An 18,495-nucleotide genomic window follows, 5' to 3' on the forward strand; every position below is an offset into this window, starting at 1 on the left:
CGTAAGCAAATTACGGACGGATGCAGGCCACTTACAGCACAGCCATGGGGCTAACGCGACACTAACCAGCCACAGTTGCTGCCTCCGCGCTTGCGGACAAATTTAACATCAAGAACTCATACTGTGTGGGTGCTTGGGGGGTTCAGTCAGTTAAGCGTCAACTTTTGATTTCAGCTCAAGTCAGGATCTCACGGTTCGAGGGTTCGAGCCCCATGTTTGGCTCTGAGCTGACAGTGCAGAGCCTGCTTGGGATTCTCTCTCTGTCCGCCCCCCCCCCCCCCCGGCACTCTCTTTCTCTCTCAAAATAAATAAATAAACAAACAAAAAAGAATTCATATTGAGTGGGGCACTTCAGTGGCTCAGTCAGTTGAGTGTCTGACTCTTGGTTTCGGCTGTGATCGTGACCTGAGGTTCCTCTGGTCACGGGATCGAGCCCCGCATCAGGCTTTGCGCTAAGTGTGGAGTCTGCTTGGGATTCTCTCTCCCTCTGCCGCTCTCCCCAACTCTCTCTCTCAAATAAATAAATAATAAAGAATTCATACTGTGAAGAAGGATGATAAGGAAATGGTTGGTAGGTTTCTGAGATTTGACGACTTGGTTTCTTAAGTTTTTTTTTTAAGTTTATTTGTTCATTTTGAGAGAAACAGAGAGAGAGACAGAGAGACAGAGAGAGAGAGACAGAGAGACAGAGAGAGAGACAGAGAGAGAGAGAGAGACAGAGAGAGAGAGAGAGACAGAGACAGAGAGAGAGAGAGAGACAGAGACAGAGAGAGACAGAGAGAGAGAGACAGAGAGACAGAGAGAGAGACAGAGAGACAGAGAGACAGAGACAGAGAGACAGAGACAGAGAGAGACAGAGAGAGAGAGACAGAGAGAGAGAGAGAGACAGAGAGACAGAGAATCCTAAGCAGGCTCTGCACTGTCAGCATGTAACCCCATGTGGGGCTTGAACTCCTGAGTCCATGAGATCATGACCAGAGCCGAAATCAAGAGTCAGGCGCTTTACCGACTAAGCCACCCAGGCAGGCACCAATCATAATTTTTTTTTTTACTGTTTATTTATTTTTGAGAAAGAGAAAGAGAGAGAGAGAGAGAGAGAGAGAGAGAGAGAGAGAGACAGAGCATGAGCGGGGCAGGGGGAGAGAGAGAGGAGGACAGAGAATCTGAAGCAGGCTCCAGGCTCCGAGCTGTCAGCACAGAGCCTGATGTGGGGCTCGAACTCACGAACAGCAAGATCCTGACCCGAGCCTAGGTCAGACGCTTAACCAAATGAGCCACCCAGGTGCCCCTGACGACTCTGTACCAAATCACACGGGAAGAAAGGCTTACTAAATTAGATCAGAGTTTGCTCAATGGAAATACTGGAACAATGCTGACGACAAGGACCCGAGTACGAATGGATTTCCCTGACTTGTGTTAGACTGTTTTGTCTTATAACGACAACTAAACCAATTTCGTTCAACCTTTAACGTTCAGATTATATAAAGCTGCATTGTAAATGCCCATTTCTGTAAGCTAATCATGATTATCTTGAAAAAGAAGAACAGATTGCTCCCTGAAGGCTAAAATAAAAGCGTTTTCGGTTAAAAAGGTAGTAAGTAAATTATGACTGAATAATTCTATGTAATACTACACAGCTGTTAGGTACCTTGGGGCTGTGCATAAGTTACATTTAACAACGTTTACAATATAATGAGAGCTGAAAAAAAAGGGGGGGGGGCTTAAGTTCTATCTGCTGCACAGAGAACAAAAACACGTCCTTCAGGTAAGGGCTGGAAAAGAATGTTTTACAAACAGTGGCTATGCTCGTGGGCTGGGGCTAGGAGTGATTTTTGTGTTCTCCTTTCCTGTCCTTTACTGTTATGATAATGTTTATGCAACAAGCATGACACATCATAGGAACAAAATTCAAGAAAGGAACACACCTTTTCAACTCGGGGGCCCACTCACGCTCACTCAAGAATATGGTAATTACAGGGGGCCGCTAATTACGGGTGAGAAATTATAATGAAGAATCAAGTGCAGTTAGTCTATTCAGGAGCCAAATTCAAGAGGCCAAAGTCACAAGGCAGCAGACTGCTTCCATTACCTTATCCCGAGCTTATCTGTAAAGGACTCAGCAGAAAACAAACCACTGCGCCCAACACCCTGGCAGCCTGGATGGGCGCAGAGAACCTGTCCTCTAACGTCAGGAGAAAGGGACAAGGCACAAAGGCTGGGCCATGTCAAAGTTCACCACAAGCGAGAGAGCAGCGTCACCTTGTCTACAATTCTTCCCGTGACGCCCATGCCGTTGAGGATGGTGACGTTGACGATCGTTGGCATCCCTCCATAGTAGATGGGCTGGGAGCAGTACGGCCACATGTAGGGACACTCAGTCAGATCTATGTAGCTGGGGCTCAGACTGAAACAAAGAACACAGCGTCAGAGCAGGGCGCGTCACCAAAGGGCCGAGGAAGCGCTACAGCCGCGGGGGCGCGTCAGCACGGGTACCTGAGGGCTGCGTGCAGCAGGGCCGGGCTGGCCCCAGGGAACTGGCTCTGCAACGCCCCCTGGGCCAAGAGGCCACTGGGCTGGGCTGCCCACACTGCTCGTGCGCAGCCAGATGAGCGGGGAACACCTCTTTCCTTCCACCCTTCTAGAACTCTAGAGGCCGTGGCCGGCCAGACAATGAGTACGTGACCAGCCGGTGAACACCTTGGACCCGGGGTCTCAGGTGACGGCCTCGCAAATCACTGGGGCAAAGACGGACTTTTTAACAAACAGAACTCACAAACGGGTGGCCACGTGGCAAAAGATAGTTAGATCCGTATTTCACACCACGCACAAGGATAAACTGCACACGCACCCGAGAGTCTCCAGCACACAAAGGAAAGCAAACACACAGGAGGAGAAGGCGTGGGTGGCATCCTCGTACGTTAGTGCAGGGAGAAGCTTTCTGTGGCTCCGATAACAAGAGCCTGACCGACGTGGCGACTGGAAAAACACACCGAACAGCAACAAACACTGCACGCAAGTAGAAAGGCAACGACACACGGAGAGGAAGACCGCAGTCTAGCACTGACGAAGAGTCGGTAACTCTAGTTGTAAAGAACTCTTAGAAACGGAGGGAAAAAAGCCCCAGAGAAAAACGGGAAAAAGAAATGAGCAGACAGCTGACAAGAAAGGTGTGAATGTGGCCCCTCACCGTGAACGCAGCGTCCCCCTCACTCAGAACGGGAGGTACACACGTGAAAGCGGCCGTGAGCCCCTCTGCGCCCCCCGACTGGCCGGAAGGAGAGCGCGACAGGACATCCTGTGGCTGGGCTCTGGGTCACGTATGTGCGCTCCCGTGGGGCTGGGGCACAACCCTCCTACGGGGAGCAGGACAGGACCTCACAAAGCCACCCACGCTTTCAACTGGGACCCAGCGATCCCACCTCCAGGAACTTTCCTTAAGACACACCTCCAACGAAACTAATCACACCGGCACAATACCGTTCATCGCAACAGCTTATGATTACAAAATAGCCGAAGTAACGTAAATGCCCACATAAGCACACGTACCATCTGGGCTCCGCGGCTGTAAAAAGAGGAAAGATGGGCTGACACGGACTGATTTCCAAGTACTGTGAAGTGAAAACAACAAAGTGCAAAAAAAAAACCAAAAAACAAAAAACAAAAAAAAGCACTTGCAGTGACGCTCTTATTAACGTAAGAAAAGGGATGTAGGAACATAAATGTGTATCTGCTCGTTTGTGCAAAACGAAATACCAGAGGGACAAACCCCAAACTAACGAGACTGTCACCCACAGTCAGGGTGGAGACACTGGGGGGTGGGAGCAGGGACAGAAGGGGTGGGCGGGGCCCTTCGTGCACACCTCTGACGGCAGAGCCAGGGTGAGGTCTCGCGTCCTGACACACAACTCGCTGAAATCAACCACGAGGGGCGGGGGGGGGGGGGGGCCGGGGGGTTCCCCACAAAGAAACACAAACTAATGAACTCACCTGTATTAAAACTGAACAGCAAAGCGCCACTGACGGGCGGAAGGAAGGATCCCAAGGAACCCTGGGGCACAGCAGGACCATAAGCTGGGAAGCCACAGGGGAGGACTAGACACAAGTCCTGCACTCGAGTCAGGACATCTGTCTTTCACACAGGGAGGGGGCAGCAATTCTCAAACTACCCGGGAGGGATTCCGAGGACTGGGCAAATAGGTAAACTTCCTGTGGGTGACGTGGCGGAGAAAGCCATTCCACATAAGGGGAGGGAAGCCTGGGACGAGAACCGTGGACAGACGCAGACGGCGTGTGGACGGCCGTGCGCCGAAAGGGCCTAGGAGCCACCACGGCCACAGGGGCCGGGAACGCACCGCTGCCGGGCCCTGCTTCCGAGCGCGCCCTCCCATCGAAGGGCCAGGGCCGCGTGGAGCGAGAACGAACACCAAGCCTTGGGGCTGGAAGCGTGTGACCATCCCGTGCTGCCAAAAAGTGACAAAGCGCTCAAACGAGGGAGACACGCTGCAAAGGCACAGCAGCCGGCTACAAGGAGCCTCCGGGAGCCAAATCCGGGACATCTGAGCAGCAAGATCAACAATGACTCACACACCATAATCCAGAGAGTAAACTAAATATCCAAGGGCCCACGCGGATATAAATAACTGAGTAAGTAAGTAAAGGAGAGAAAAGGGACAGCTTTTCTTCAGAGGAGAATTCCGACGGACAAACATGGAAGGAATGAGAAAAACAGAAAATCACCACGAGGCGGTCTCCACAGCAAGACCGCTACAGGCGAGAACCAGCCACGGATGCGAGAACGCGTGAGTCGAAGGACGTTAGGAACAAGATCACCTCCAAGCGTGTCCGCACGAGACACTCAGCAGTCACAGAGGCACAGGCGGTGACCCAGCAGAGAAGCCTGGCAGGGGCCACCAACGGGGCCACCAGCCCTCGCTGCTCACGTGCCGCAGGAGCACGGCTGACGGACCCTCGGCCGCTCCCCGCCAGGGCTGAACACAGGGGCACCGGAGCGGGCGTGTCCCGTGGGGCACAGGCTCCTCCACCGGGCCACTCTGCTTCAAGAGCTCCCGGCCGGCAGACACACGCTCACACCTGTGCTGCGCAGCGCTCGGACTCTTCCTGTCCCCTCCCCGCAGCCGATCTCCTGGACCTCACCCCCCGCCCCCACCCTGGCGACCGCCTCCATCCCATGATGCCAACGGACACCACCGGCGATGACAGGAACGGGAACCGAGGAAGCATCCCCACGGGAGACCGGGGAGACGGGCCCGCCAAACGCATCGCGGGACAGTGGCCGATCCTGCACCCGGAACAGGACCGCGGTGCACAGTGGGGGAAACGTGAGCACAGTCTGGAGATCAGTGCATGGTCTCAGGGCAACATTCACCTCCAGGCTTTGAGGCCTGCTCCACGTCACGTAAGATGCAGTCCTCGCGCACTATTTGTGAAACTGTGCTGTGCATCTAACAGCTTCAAATGAAGATTTCAAAATTAAAAGCAAAAAACAACTCTGACCAAAAACACATAACCTCAAACTAATCGTGAGAAAGCATCAGACTAACTTCCATCGAGAGGCAGGCTGCCTACAAAGGAGTAACCAGCGCTCCCCAAGGCGTCAGAGTCACGAGGGACGGCAAAGGACAGAGAGCCAAGGCTGGAGGAGGCCGGGCAGGCCGGGCAACGAGCACAGGCCCGGACGCCGGCCGAACGGACATGGAGCTCCGGGGCCCGGTCGCCTGGGGGCCGAGTCCGTGGGTCCCTCACAGCACAGGGCTCTTCGCTGGCTTTAACGGGCAAAGTACCGTCAGCGAAGGTGCTGGCGTCGGGGGGGCCAGGTAAAGGGTATGTGGCAAACGCTTTACCAGTTTCACAAATTTCTGCAAACCTAAGATGATTTCAAAAGAACACTTTAGAAGTAAAAAGAAGAGGGGCGCCTGGGCGGCTCAGTCGGTTAAGCATCTGACTTCGGCTCAGGTCATGATCTCGCGGTTTGTGGGTTCTAGCCCCGAGCTGGGCTCCACGCTGACAGCTCGGAGCCTGGAGCCTGCTTCACATTCTGTCTCCCTCTCTCTCTCTGCCCTTCCCCCACTCGTGCTCTCTCTTAAAAATAAAATAAACATTAAAAAATATAAAAAAATAAAACAAAAAGAAGTTGGCAAATCAGTACTTTAAACCACCTGCATTATCAGTAACAGAACGTGAGGACGTGGAAGGCGGTCCAAGCGCAGCCGGGCAGCCCCCTTGCAGAAGCAGCAGTATGAAGCCCCGCCCCGAGGGTCCCATGTCATGTAACCAGTGATCGGTTCCCGGTCTGAGGCTGATATCCTGTGTGGAGGGAGAAGCACCCGCAGAGCCCAGGGAAGAGGAAAGGCCTAACTAAAGGAGGCACACCGACCTTGCCTGCGGTTTGTAGCTGTTGAGAATCTGATAGGCTCTGAGCAGATCCAGCTTGCCATGGCCTTGCTCGAACATATTGACACCTGGAAGCCTCCGGGCGGACGCGATGAGGGCCTGCTTCATGCTGGCCGGGTTCACGAGCTCTCGCTTCTGGACTGTGCTGGAGGGAAGATCACGTGTTTGCTCACGCTCGCTCAAGAGGAGGAGGGACACGGGACTACCCCTAATGTGTGTTCATGCAAACACGTGGCCTCGGATCTTGTGCTGCCTACAATGGGAGCTTCTATGGGAAAGCTCCGGCAGGATGACACGGAGAACATGTGCTCGTTTCTGCACCTGTCTCAGGACTGACTACTTCTTAGCCTCCCACACGGCTTTATCCTAAATTTATCGGGGACACGTATGTTCCCCATGACTCAACTGAACGGACCTCAGAGGGTGTCGTTACAGGAGGCAAGAACAGGTAAGAGTTACCGGCTCCCCCGGGGAAGGGAGGCCTGCTGGTAAAAGGAAGGAGACAAGCTGGGGCATCCCCTGGTGGCAGAAGGAAAGGAAAACAGATGGGTCCCCGAGAGCAGTCTGCAGGACGCGGCCGGGGTCCAGCACCTGAGGAGGCAAACGGCCTCGGCCCACCTTTGTTCTAGAGGCCTGTGTGCGAGACACGACAGGTGGACGAGGCCCGACAAAACCTGCCACACCTGAGGCCGGCCTGAGCCCTGCGTCATCAGAACGCACCTGGACAAAAGAACGCACGGCTCTACCCGGCCGGGAACTTAGTGTTAACACACGGGCATCAACGATCAGTACACTAACATGCTCATTTTTGTATGTCTGTGTATCATACGTGCAAGTAAATTTTAACTCCCAAGTACCAAGGAAAACAGACTTTCCTCAGTTTGTGAATATCTTTCTATGATGGTGGCCGGTCTTGGAACTGTGGGCGGAATTTCTGATAGCCCTGGATGGAAAATCTGAGGTGAGCAAAGAGGAGGTGAGATGGGATGGGCTCTTTTTCTTTTTCAGGTTTATTTATTTTTGAGACAGAGCGCAAGCAGGAGAGGGGCAGAGAGAGGGAGACACAGAGTCTGAAGCAGGCTCCGGGCTCCGAGCCGTCAGCCCAGAGCCCGACGCGGGGCTCGAACCCACGAACCGTGAGATGGTGACCTGAGCCGAAGTCGGACGCTTAACCGACCGAGCCCCCCAGGTGCCCAGGGTGGACTCTCAATGACAGAACAAAGGGCTGCTAGAAGTTCAGGAGCCGTCACAAGCCCCCACCCCAGCGTGAACAGGCCGGACCAACAGCCAGGTCCTGCTTCCTCAGGAGCGCTGCGCGGCTGGAGGCGAGCTGATGCCCCAGGCGCGTTTCTGAGCTCCCACAAGTGGCACTTTTACCTGCCGCAGGGGCAGAAGGAAAGCAAAAGGCGTCCCTGACGCTGGAAGCAGCTGTCTTTAGAGAAGCTGCTAGAAACGGAAGCCTCGTCCCTCACCTCCCCGCCTGCCTCACGGGGAGGGGTGTGCCGGGGTCAGCAGTGCGGCCGAGACCTCAGCCCCGGCCGCAGTCACAGCCGGCGGGGACGGAGCCAGGGCCTCTGTTCCCATAAGCACCAGGGTGGCCACGAGGAGCCCTAGAGACACGCTCCCCTCCGCTGAGCGTGCAAGCCCGAGCGCACCTGGTACCCACAGTCCACCTGCCCTCCCCTCCTCCTTTCTGCACACAACAAGGGTGAAGGGAACAGCTGGGAAAAAAGAGGGTTTCTGGCACGCGTATGCTTATTCCCCAGAGACCACTCTGGCCAGGGTCAGCGTTTTCAGGAATCTGGCCCTGACCCCTAAGGAGAGGATGGGAAAAGGAGAACGGAGTTGGAAATCTACCTTTATCAAAGATGACCAATTAAAACACAAAAAATCCCAGGCATTAGAAGCTGAACTCAACCGGGGCGCCTGGGTGGCGCAGTCGGTTAAGCGTCCGACTTCAGCCAGGTCACGATCTCGCGGTCCGTGAGTTCGAGCCCCGCGTCAGGCTCTGGGCTGATGGCTCGGAGCCTGGAGCCTGTTTCCGATTCTGTGTCTCCCTCTCTCTCTCTGCCCCTCCCCCGTTCATGCTCTGTCTCTCTCTGTCCCAAAAATAAATAAATAAAAAACATTAAAAAAAAAAAATATTCTTTAAAAAAGAAGCTGAACTCAACAGTAACTTTTTAAAGAGGATTTTAAACATAAAAACGTTTACTACCGTTTCCTTGTTTTACTTTCATTTTAAACACAGAATGTAGTAACTTTCAAATATACAGTTTCCCATTACCACAATACAATAGCTCAGCTAAAGCCTCATCTAAGTAGACAGTGATCTGAGGGGAAAATACAAAATATATTCTAGCTCCAAAGACATCTCTTTGTAGCTTCGAGAACAAGGAACACAGCCCACCTGACTAAGTCAAAGCACGTGAGTGTGAATTCTGGTCAACGGTCTTTAAGAAAGTCTTCCAATTTCAATATGTGCAAAATCAAGGAACAAACACTAAGCTCTAATCCAGCGATGAGGGATTCAATGAGACAGAGAATAAATAAATTACATAAACTGTCAGTCCCACCGCCTGATGAGCCAGCTCCTTAGCTAACAGAGGACGTTAAAAAGTGATCCTCAAGGAAATGAGGAATATGGCAGGAAAGTATCTGTTTGTTCTCTGCCTGATATACACTCGTTTCGATATAACAACTACAAATGTGGCACCAATTCAGTCTGTTACAAACTAAATAAAAGGAAGCCCAGGGTACATGGGGAATCCCAGATCTTCCTCCATAGTGCTGTGAACCTAAAACCACTCTTAGAACATAAGTCTTTAACAAAACAAACCAGAACAGGGGTGCCTGGGTAGCTTAGTCGGTTTAGCATCCAGCTCTTGATTTCAGCTCGGGTCATGATCTAAAGTCTTCACGGGTTCGAGCCCCGCATCAGGCTCTGCACACTGACTGCGTGGAGCCCATGTGGATTCTCCCTCCCTCCCTCCCTCTGCCCCTCCCCTGCTTGCGCTCTCCAAAATAGTAAACAGAAACGAGCCAGAACAAAACCAGACACAAACACGGTAGCAGGCCCTGTGCCCTCACACGCTGCCTTGCGATCAGACTTCACAGTATGTTCACACGCCTGTCACCGAGTCCCCTACGAGGAACAGGGTGGACGCGGGGACAGAGAGGCGCGGCAAGGTTCGCGGGGTGCTCCCGACCCTCAAACATAAGCTGGCGACGAGCACGACTCAGCTCGTGGTCTGCCAGTACCCCGCTCTCTCCGCTGGGCGCCACTCACCTTACCAATAAGGTGACCGCCCCGGCGACCACCGGAGAGGCCACGCTGGTCCCCGACAGGGCTCGGCAGCCCCCCTTCACACCGGATCCCCTCACTCCAGCACCGTAGGTAACAATATCGGGCTTCACACGGCCGTAGCCTCCTGGGAGTTCCTACAAACGAAAGCAGTTGGTCTCTACCACTGGCACGCGGCTGCACGCGGTTCCGAGGGGACAGAACCAAACCAGAGAAAGGACTGATTCACAGGCAGCGCAATCGCGCAACCTTACTAACACGCTGGCTCTGGTCCAGAATTCACTGCGATAGAAAAAAATCAGCCGAAACGACAACGTAGAAAATGATTTTTGGCACGTTTTATAGTAACCGGTACAAAAGGGTCAGGTCATAAAACAAAAGCGATTATTTCAAACTCTGCAATACTAGAAACTGGAAATTGCTCTATCTCTAAACTAAAAATTAGAGACACGTTAAAAAGATCAGGAAATTAAAATCAAAAATTAAAAAAGGAAACTGTTTCTTTACAGGGAATAATACTGAAGACTTCAGTTGGGATTTCAGAGGGGAAGGAAGCACAGGTAACTAACTGCAGGAGTAACTCAAGGTTTTAACTGAGTACTCTTGGGGAGCCCGGGAGCTCAGTGGGTTAAACGTCCGACTCTTGATTTCGGCTCAGGTCATGATCTCGCGGTTCGTGAGCTCGAGCCCCGTATTGGGCTCTGCGCTGACAGTGCGGAGCCTGCTTGGGATTCTCTCTCTCTCCCATCTCTCTCTGTCCCTACACCACTTGCTCTCTCTCTCAAAATAGACTTAAAAAGTGTTTAAAAAAAAAAAAAGATTTTAACGGAGTACTCTCTTGAATTTCCTGGAAACGGAGGCAAAACATGAATTACGACAGGATCTTACATTGTGAGAGAAAGGAGTACAGCAAGCTGAAGTGAAAAATCTTTCCTGGCACTCCAACACAAATCGACACTGGACCCGTATCCATGTGGGGCACTGAGCAAAGGTGCCTTCAAGGGCAGCTCTGCAGACCCGTCAGGAACAACGCTCACAACGCCACTACAAAACAAGGCCTGGGGAAAGGCCAAAGACGTGGCCCATGATTCACAGCCCCGTGAGAGGCCGGGAGGAGGACCCAAGTGCTGCAGCTAACTTCACTTCCAACCCTGTTCCGGGGGGCTGTGTTGGGGGGGGGGGGGGGTGGGTAAAGCAGGACGATTCAGAGGCACAGTTAAACCCCAAGTAACTGAAGTAATGAACTTTCTGGAGTTACTTCTATTTTTCCAGCTAAATATAATGATTTCTAAGGCAGCAGAGCTGAAAAGCTGCTCTCACTGGCTTCTCCTGCTTCCTGACACTAGAAAAACCATGCCACCCGGCACGGAGGACTGCTCACCTTTCCCCCAGGTAGGACGGGGGGCTGGGGGGGGTGAATCCGACCAACCTAAAAGTGAGTTACTCAGAGGTCTGTTACAAAGAAGCGGCCGCAGAAGCACCACTTGGAACCAGCCCCTGCCTAGCATGTCACCACAAAGCGGCAGACGACAGAGGGGCCAGACCTCTTGTGGGCAGGCACCCACACCTCGGCCTCCTCCCCAGCGGCTTTCTGTGCGCGCACCTACGCACACACCCAGGGCGCGAACACACACGGTTCTGTGTGCCACATCCCACTGGTGAAGACAAGCCTACCCAGGTCGTCATTCCCCTTGAAGAGAAGCGGGCGATGTTATCCTCAAAGTCAATGCCGCCCACTCCAATCACGTCCATTTGGTCAGCAGGGTTATTCAGAGTGCTACAACGAGGCACAAAAACACAAGGGAAGAGAGGTAATTAAAAACATGTTTTTCTTAAGTTTATTTATTTTTGACAGAGACAGAGCACGAGCACGAGCAGGGAGAGGGGCAGAGAGAGAGGGAGACACAGCATCCGAAGCAGGCTCCAGGCTCCGAGCTGTCAGCACAGAGCCCGACGCGGGGCCCGAACTCACGAACTGTGAGATCATGACCTGGGCCAAAGTCGGACACTTAAACGACTGAGCCCCCCAGGTGCCCCGAGAGGTAATTTCAAATGAGTCATTCAGGTAAGGACCAATACTCCCAGAAATACCCGAGATGGCGTTAGGTTCTCCTGAGGCTCCTCATGGCTGTCCAAAGGCCACGCTCTCTGCTACCTGTGTGCTGGGCCGAGGCCATCATCTCGTACACGGAGCACCTTCTCTCTCTTTCCCTCCGTCTCAACCTATCTACCACCCTGCGGCCCAAGACGCACTTCGCCCTCGTGCTTCTGCGATCAGAGGAACCCTTCCTCTGACCAGCACGAGACTTCACGCGATCATGACCAGCACCCACTCACACGTTCTCATTTCACTTTCAAACTTTCCCAGGGTGTGCGTCCCGTCCCTACCAGATCCCACACTTCTCTGCCACCTTCAGGAAGTCACGGTCCTCAACTGATCACCTGCACGGTGCTTCCCTTCCTCCCAGGGAACCCGGGAACGACCCCCCAGGCCCTCGTCCTGAGCCCCTCACACGCCAGACAAGGTGCAGAGGAAAACCACCTAGTTCTCCTTAATACCTCAAGTGCACAGATCTGCAAAGAAATCAGAGTGAAACAAATCACAGCAACACAACGTAAGTCAAGATGAGGCCGAAGTGTTTGAAAACCACAAAGAAAAGCGTGGACGTGATTAGGCAACGACAACCCCCTGCAGGTTCCTGAATAAGAAAACTGCTAGAATCCATCTGACGAGCAGGAACCGACACCGAGGAAGAAGAAGGAAGGTACCGCTCCTGGGGGCTCCGGGTTCACAGGGCCCTCCATTGGAGGCCGTCCTCCCGAGCACGGTGGCCTCGGGCCTCCGTGACGGGCAGCGAGGCTGAGGCCCAGGGACGGGAGGCCCCCACGGCCTGCGCTGTCCCACAGCATGACCCCACATCGCCCCGGTGGGACACAGGCTGGATTCTGGGGGGGGCGGGGGGCAGAAATGGGAAAGGCGGCCAAAGGGAAACACGTGAAACGGGGAAACGAGAAAACCGGAGGCGATGACCCGGTACCGGACGCTCCTCGTGGTGGAGCCGCAGCTCGGGGAGGCTGACGCCCGTCACCCTGCGGGTCACACACGGCACAGACGCCCGGCAGCACAGCCGCTCCAGAACCCCGGGCCCCCGCACAAGAAGATGACATCACTAACAACTACCGGGCCGGGACCCTGCCACCCACAGGCAGTTTCTGACCTGGACAAATGGCGACCTCATACGGTGCGGCCTGACCCTGCGCCCGGGCCCTCTGTGTAAGTCCGTCAGCCCTCACGGCCTGGCACGCGCGCCCAGGGATGTCGCCGCACGACGCGGCGAGTGACGCGGGGCCGCCGCGCGCACGTCCTCCCCCCCCCCCCCCCCCCCGCACTGGGACTGCAGAGCGGGGGAGGCGGCCTCTGCCTTTCCTCCTCCTCCTCGGTGGTTACCTCATGCCCTCCGCACGGCACCGAACCGCGCACATCCCGGGAACCCGACCAGGAGGAAGACGCGCGTCCCGCTGCAGAAGCGTGTCAGCGCCAGAGACGACTTACGCACATCACGTGGAATACAAACCGGAGCCGCGGGGGAGAGCCAACAGCGGCCCCCGAGCAGACACGGGCATACTGCCTGCGACCCGCCGGCCGACGTCTCGCCTCCCACGCCGCTTCAGCTCACCGTGACGACCCGGCACAAGCGGTCCCCCCTGCTCCCCTCCGACCGGCCCCGCGTGTCAACCCTCAGAGGCCACCGGGTGTGTCACGCCACCCGCACTTTCACCTCCGTCCGCCCTGCTGCGTCTGAACCCCGTCTTTCCTAAGAAGGCACCCGTCCCGTCTACCGCCTCACCCCCAGGCCTCGCACAGAGCGGGCCTCGCTAAACACTGCAGAATCCACTCCTTTCTAGCAGCTTCACTTTTCTGGGTGTTTTGCTTTGGTTTTTTTAAGTAGAACGGAAACTGCGGGCCTCCAAACTGATCACGGCAAAATAAGAAAATAAACAGACAAACAAACAGAAACAAGACAGGCCCGAGCTGACCAGTGAGGCAGTGGGTGGCGGGCACCTGGTTCGTTGCACGGTCTGGCTGGTGGTGAGCGGAACGTTCCCACGATACAGAGCTTCAGACAGACAGACACAGAGTCAGACCACAGATCTACAGTTATTTGAGGGGGGAAAGGCACCTCCAACTCATCCCTGTGGGGAATACTTACCCGTATAGAGGCCCGTCGTTGCCAATAGCAGAAACCATGATTACGTTGTTAGCCGTTAATTCCCACACCTACGGGACGAGCAAACATTTAATTATGAAAACATACCGCTCTCAAACAATCAACACAGAACTATCCAAAAATACCTACGACTCCTAGAAATAATCCTCGAAAAAGAAGAGTGCCCTCGAACACGTAACACTAGACCCTCACAGGCATGGATGTCTGCCAACCGGCGTTTTCGCGGTGCTGAGAAAACGGGCCTCATCACGGGCCTGAGAAAACGTGTCCATCGTGAGGCCTGCGATGGACACGGAGGAGCCCGCTCTCCGCGCAGGTGCAGAAAGGCGCTGTTCGGAGCAGAAACCAACACGGCACAACGTGCGGCCTCCAACACAAGTCCCCGAAGCTCGCGCCACCGCCCATCGTCCTCACGAGGCAATTGCCTCGCGGGTGAGGGGCCACCAGCACAGCAGGGACGAAGCGCTCAGAGCAGAAGGCATCATCAGGCGCACGGTCCTTTGTGCGGGGACACGACCCACCTTGTCGACGAAGGGATGGTCCATGAAGTCGGGGCCGCCGATGCTGAGGTTCAGCACATCCACCTTCTTCAGGATGGCGTAGTTGAAGGCGTCCAGGAACCAGGAGGTGTAGGATACCTAGTTCAATGGCCAAATACGACTTTAGGGGCCTCAGGGAGCCTCCAGATGCCACAAGAGGGTTTTTTTGCTAAGGGCAGAGTACAGCCTCTGAAGCAGCGTGACGCGTTAACTTCGATTTCAGAAATAAAAACCAAGAACAAACAGTGCTCCGAAATATAAACTCTGGCACCTGGAAATTCTTAGTCCCTGCAGCTGGACTCGAGGGAGAGCCGCATCCTGAGGGTGGCTTGTCTCTCCGGGTTGAACGTCCAGCTCCTCAGCTTAACGTACACCTGCCGGGGTGAACCCCCAAGCCTGTAACTGCCCCTCCTTCAGAGGATTTATCCTAAGACACTTCCCTTTGAGAGTTTCTACGTAGGTTAACGTATTTGTCTAGGTTCTTTATTCCTCAACAGACTGAAGGGCAAACCTCATAAAAAAGTTATTTCACAAAATTATTTCTCTGATGTTCCATTTCCTGGCAGAGTCAAATGGCTTTCTGTATCACCGTTCAGATGTTTTTATAAAATACTAAATTAAACTTCTAGTACAAAAGGGATTTAAGTATTTGTTTAAGAATTTAAGATTTCTGTTTCTTAAAGGCTTTTCAAAACAAAACGTGTTTACGTTTGCTTGTACAGGCAAAAAAAAAATTCCAGGAAGAGGCGATACATGAAATGGAGAAACTGTCACGGGGGAGACGTGAGGTGTAAGGGAAACCCCCTGCCGGGCGGGGACAGGGTTGGGGGGATTTTCCCCGTGTTGCCTTCAGATATTTTTGAGCTATTTACCATCTACGCAAAAATAAAATCTGAAAAGTAAGTAAACACGAAGACCCTCCCCCGTTCCATAAATATTTGGGAGGCGAGGAAGCGGGGTCGGGAAGCACACCGCCCAGCGTGACACCGGGGGCCGTGGTACAGAGCCAGCCCTCGAGTCCGTCACCACACAGCAGGGGTGGCAAACACCAACGTGCCCTTCTTCTCTCGTCTAGGAAGCACAACGTGCCCACGGACGTGGGGGCCCAGGGGCCCAGGAAGGAACGAGACGGGGAGGAACCACCACGGCCCTCGGAGTGGGGTCTTCAGGGTTCGCGGGAGGCCGACGGAGGCGTGGTGGCAGAAGGGCGAAGCCACACGGAAGGGGCAGTGGCGGGACGGCAGGGCCCGTGGGAGACACGGGAAGGAGCTCGGCATCGAGGCGGCTGCTGCTTCTAAATGAGCGCGTGTCTTCCCGTGTTTTACTTTCTACGTTTCGGTATCGGCTCCTCAAGTTTTGGGAGTCCTCGGAAACACCTACCTGGTTATTGGTAAAGACCCTGAAAATATGAAGTTCTGCATCCGGAGCAAAGCCTTGGCATTCCCGCATGCTGGCTATCACACCTGCCACAAACGTGCCGTGGCCCAGCCCTGGAGACCAAGAGGAGAACGGTCGTAAAACACAGCTGATCGCATGCGCCGAGATACAACATCTCGAGCCGCCGATTCAAACGGGCTCTCTTGCCCCGAGCCCCGGACCAACGGAGCCACGCTGCAGCCGCCTCGATTCTTGGCACCCCGCCCCCTCCCAGACGGGCGGGAAGTGCTCCTCCGCCAGACAGCCCTCGCTGCTCACACTCTACCCCCGCCCCCGACAGCCCGGGATGGTGAGACGTTTCTGCCCAAAGGCACACGAGCTTGGGTTTGTCTCAGCGACCGCTGCACCGGCTGTGGGATCAGCACACGGAAAACCGTACCCTTAACCCATAAAACCGGGGGCAGGAGCGAGGGACAAAGACCGGGTCACGCCACGGCATCACCACCCACCGTCGTCCAGTGTTCGCTCGTTGGTCCAGTTGGTTCTCTCCTTCACGTTTTTGAAGTGGGGGTGCTTCTCGCTGAGCCCAGTGTCAAAAACAGCAACCCTCACGTTAGCGCCTGATTCCAAAACACAAGCAAGCGTGATCGTGTTTGGACAAATCACCTTTTTGGATTTTGTCCATAAAATCTACTCCTCCTGGGGACTCCGAAAGAATGACCTGTCACAGAGGCCCAGAGCCCGCCCTGCGCGAGTCAGGTCAGGCGCTCCAGGGAAACCGGTTGAGCCAAGACGAGGAAAAGGGGATGCTGGGGGGAGGCGGGAGGGGGGATACCATTGATTTGCGGCTAACAAGACTTGAGGTTCTCAGGGCGTGTCTGGGGACACCCCTCAACTGTCTCCAGGGCTCCGTCCTCCACAAAGCAGTGGTTTCCCCCAGGACTCCATGCCCTCATCTCCTCAGAGAGGCCACGGAGAGCGAAGGCCACCAACAGGGCACACACGCTCAGGAGAGGGGACACTACTCCCAGGCCTTCACGGACGCTGCTCGCTAATGACCTCTGACACGGGGGCTGCCGGAGGCAAGCGGGGACGATCACTTTTTAAGGAAAAGCACTATACTGTGCACTTGGCTATACTTCGGACACGGGCCAAAAGCTGTGGGCACGGATGCTGAGACGGATACTGCCAGATCAAGAAATTCTAGAGACTAAGTAAAAACTATAGGACCTTCGTGGTATTTAACAGCTAAGAGACGTCAGGAAGGTGGGGTCTTTCCGGTGTGAGAGCTGCGTTTACGTATGGGCGTTACGTGGAGCAATCGATCACACGGAGATGACCGACACCTACTGCTTACGTCCGAATGACGCACACGTTATCTCGGAAACCACTTGGCTTAGGGGGACAGAAAATGCTCTTCTGATTAGAGAGAATCTGTTCTGTGAAGAATTCTCATCCTAAAAGGACAAAACCACGAGGTGATGCTCACTTAATAAAAGGTCAGTCCACCAGGCGTGAGCGTCTAAGTGTCTAGGACATTCTGCAGGGCGGGAGCTGAGGAAATCAAGGGAGACGTTAAGGGTCTCCAAGGCTGGGGGGACACGGGGAAGGACCCCGAGACCGGCATGACAGATGGGGGCTGGAGAAACTTCTGTCTGGGTCAGGGTACAAGCCCCACAGCAGTCAGGAGAGGAGTTTTCTGCCGTGATCCATCAGTGAGGAAAGGCCGCGCTGGTCGGGAGTTTTAGTTCCCAGGAGGAGGTCCCCAGTGCCATGCACAGCCTGTACCCCGTGGAGCAGACGGTACAGAAGCGATACAGGAGAGACGCCCGCGCAGCAGAGGGCAGAGGGGGCAGCGGCGGGGGGCAGGCGCGGGGACGGAGGCACCCACCTGTGTAGCCCATCTGCCACAGCACGTCCGCCTGCAGGGTCTGGGCCACCTGGCGCGGGATGGCCCTCAGCAGCCGCCGGCTCGAATGCCTTCCCGTGGCGTGCCAGAACCCGGAGCCCAGGGACAGGCTGGCTCTGCGCAGGGGCCGGGACGACTGCCACTTGCGGCTCCACCGGGTCTCGTTACAGGGCGCTGCGGGGTCGGCGAGAGCCAAGGGGACAGGGGTCAGAAAAGGAGCCGCTCGCCAGCGACCCGGCAGCCAGGAGGGAAGGAGGACGACCGCCCCTGGACGGCCCGGGTGGCGGAAGGGCGGTCTCTCCCTGCGGCTGCACCGACGGGACGTCAGTCCGCGATCCTTATGCTCCCCCAACAGTCCCCTGCCCGAGATTTTCTAACTGATGGAAGGCACAGCGGGGCCGATAAAATAACGTTTAAAGAAATAAAGTCCATCGCGACTAAAACTGGAAAAATAAGATTTGCCTGATTTTTCCTCAGCAACTGGTTCTCATTGAACCAGAAGGTTTAAAACAAACAAACAAACAAAAACAAACAAAAAAAAAACAACAATAAAATGGCCACTGACCACTGACCACTGGTGATGGGTCCCAGCACTGGGCTTCTGGGACAACAACAGACACGTGAGCCCATCAGGCCGGTCTCTGGTCAAACATCAGTAGGACCTTTTCCCAAGCGTATACTGCTCCCGACCCTCAACGTGCCGACCAGAGTGTCCCCAGTGTCCCCTTT

The 18,495-nt window shown here is 54.7% G+C and overlaps 1 protein-coding gene across 1 annotated transcript in view; it reads right to left on the reverse strand.

Moving 5' to 3' along the window:
* Nucleotides 1-18,495, reverse strand: part of MBTPS1 (membrane bound transcription factor peptidase, site 1) — a 52,611-nt gene that overhangs the window by 17,871 nt on the left and 16,245 nt on the right. The window contains exons 4-12 of the mRNA XM_058707188.1: nucleotides 17,749-17,940; nucleotides 16,367-16,477; nucleotides 15,861-15,970; nucleotides 14,463-14,579; nucleotides 13,924-13,991; nucleotides 11,387-11,489; nucleotides 9,698-9,849; nucleotides 6,395-6,556; nucleotides 2,260-2,404 (exon numbers count right to left, since the gene is read on the reverse strand). Coding sequence (XP_058563171.1) covers nucleotides 2,260-2,404; nucleotides 6,395-6,556; nucleotides 9,698-9,849; nucleotides 11,387-11,489; nucleotides 13,924-13,991; nucleotides 14,463-14,579; nucleotides 15,861-15,970; nucleotides 16,367-16,477; nucleotides 17,749-17,940 — 1,160 coding nt within the window. The remainder of the gene's footprint in view (nucleotides 1-2,259; nucleotides 2,405-6,394; nucleotides 6,557-9,697; nucleotides 9,850-11,386; nucleotides 11,490-13,923; nucleotides 13,992-14,462; nucleotides 14,580-15,860; nucleotides 15,971-16,366; nucleotides 16,478-17,748; nucleotides 17,941-18,495) is intronic.

The sequence above is a fragment of the Neofelis nebulosa genome, chromosome 17 (assembly GCF_028018385.1).
Source record: "Neofelis nebulosa isolate mNeoNeb1 chromosome 17, mNeoNeb1.pri, whole genome shotgun sequence".
Classification (NCBI taxonomy): Eukaryota; Metazoa; Chordata; class Mammalia; order Carnivora; family Felidae; genus Neofelis; species Neofelis nebulosa.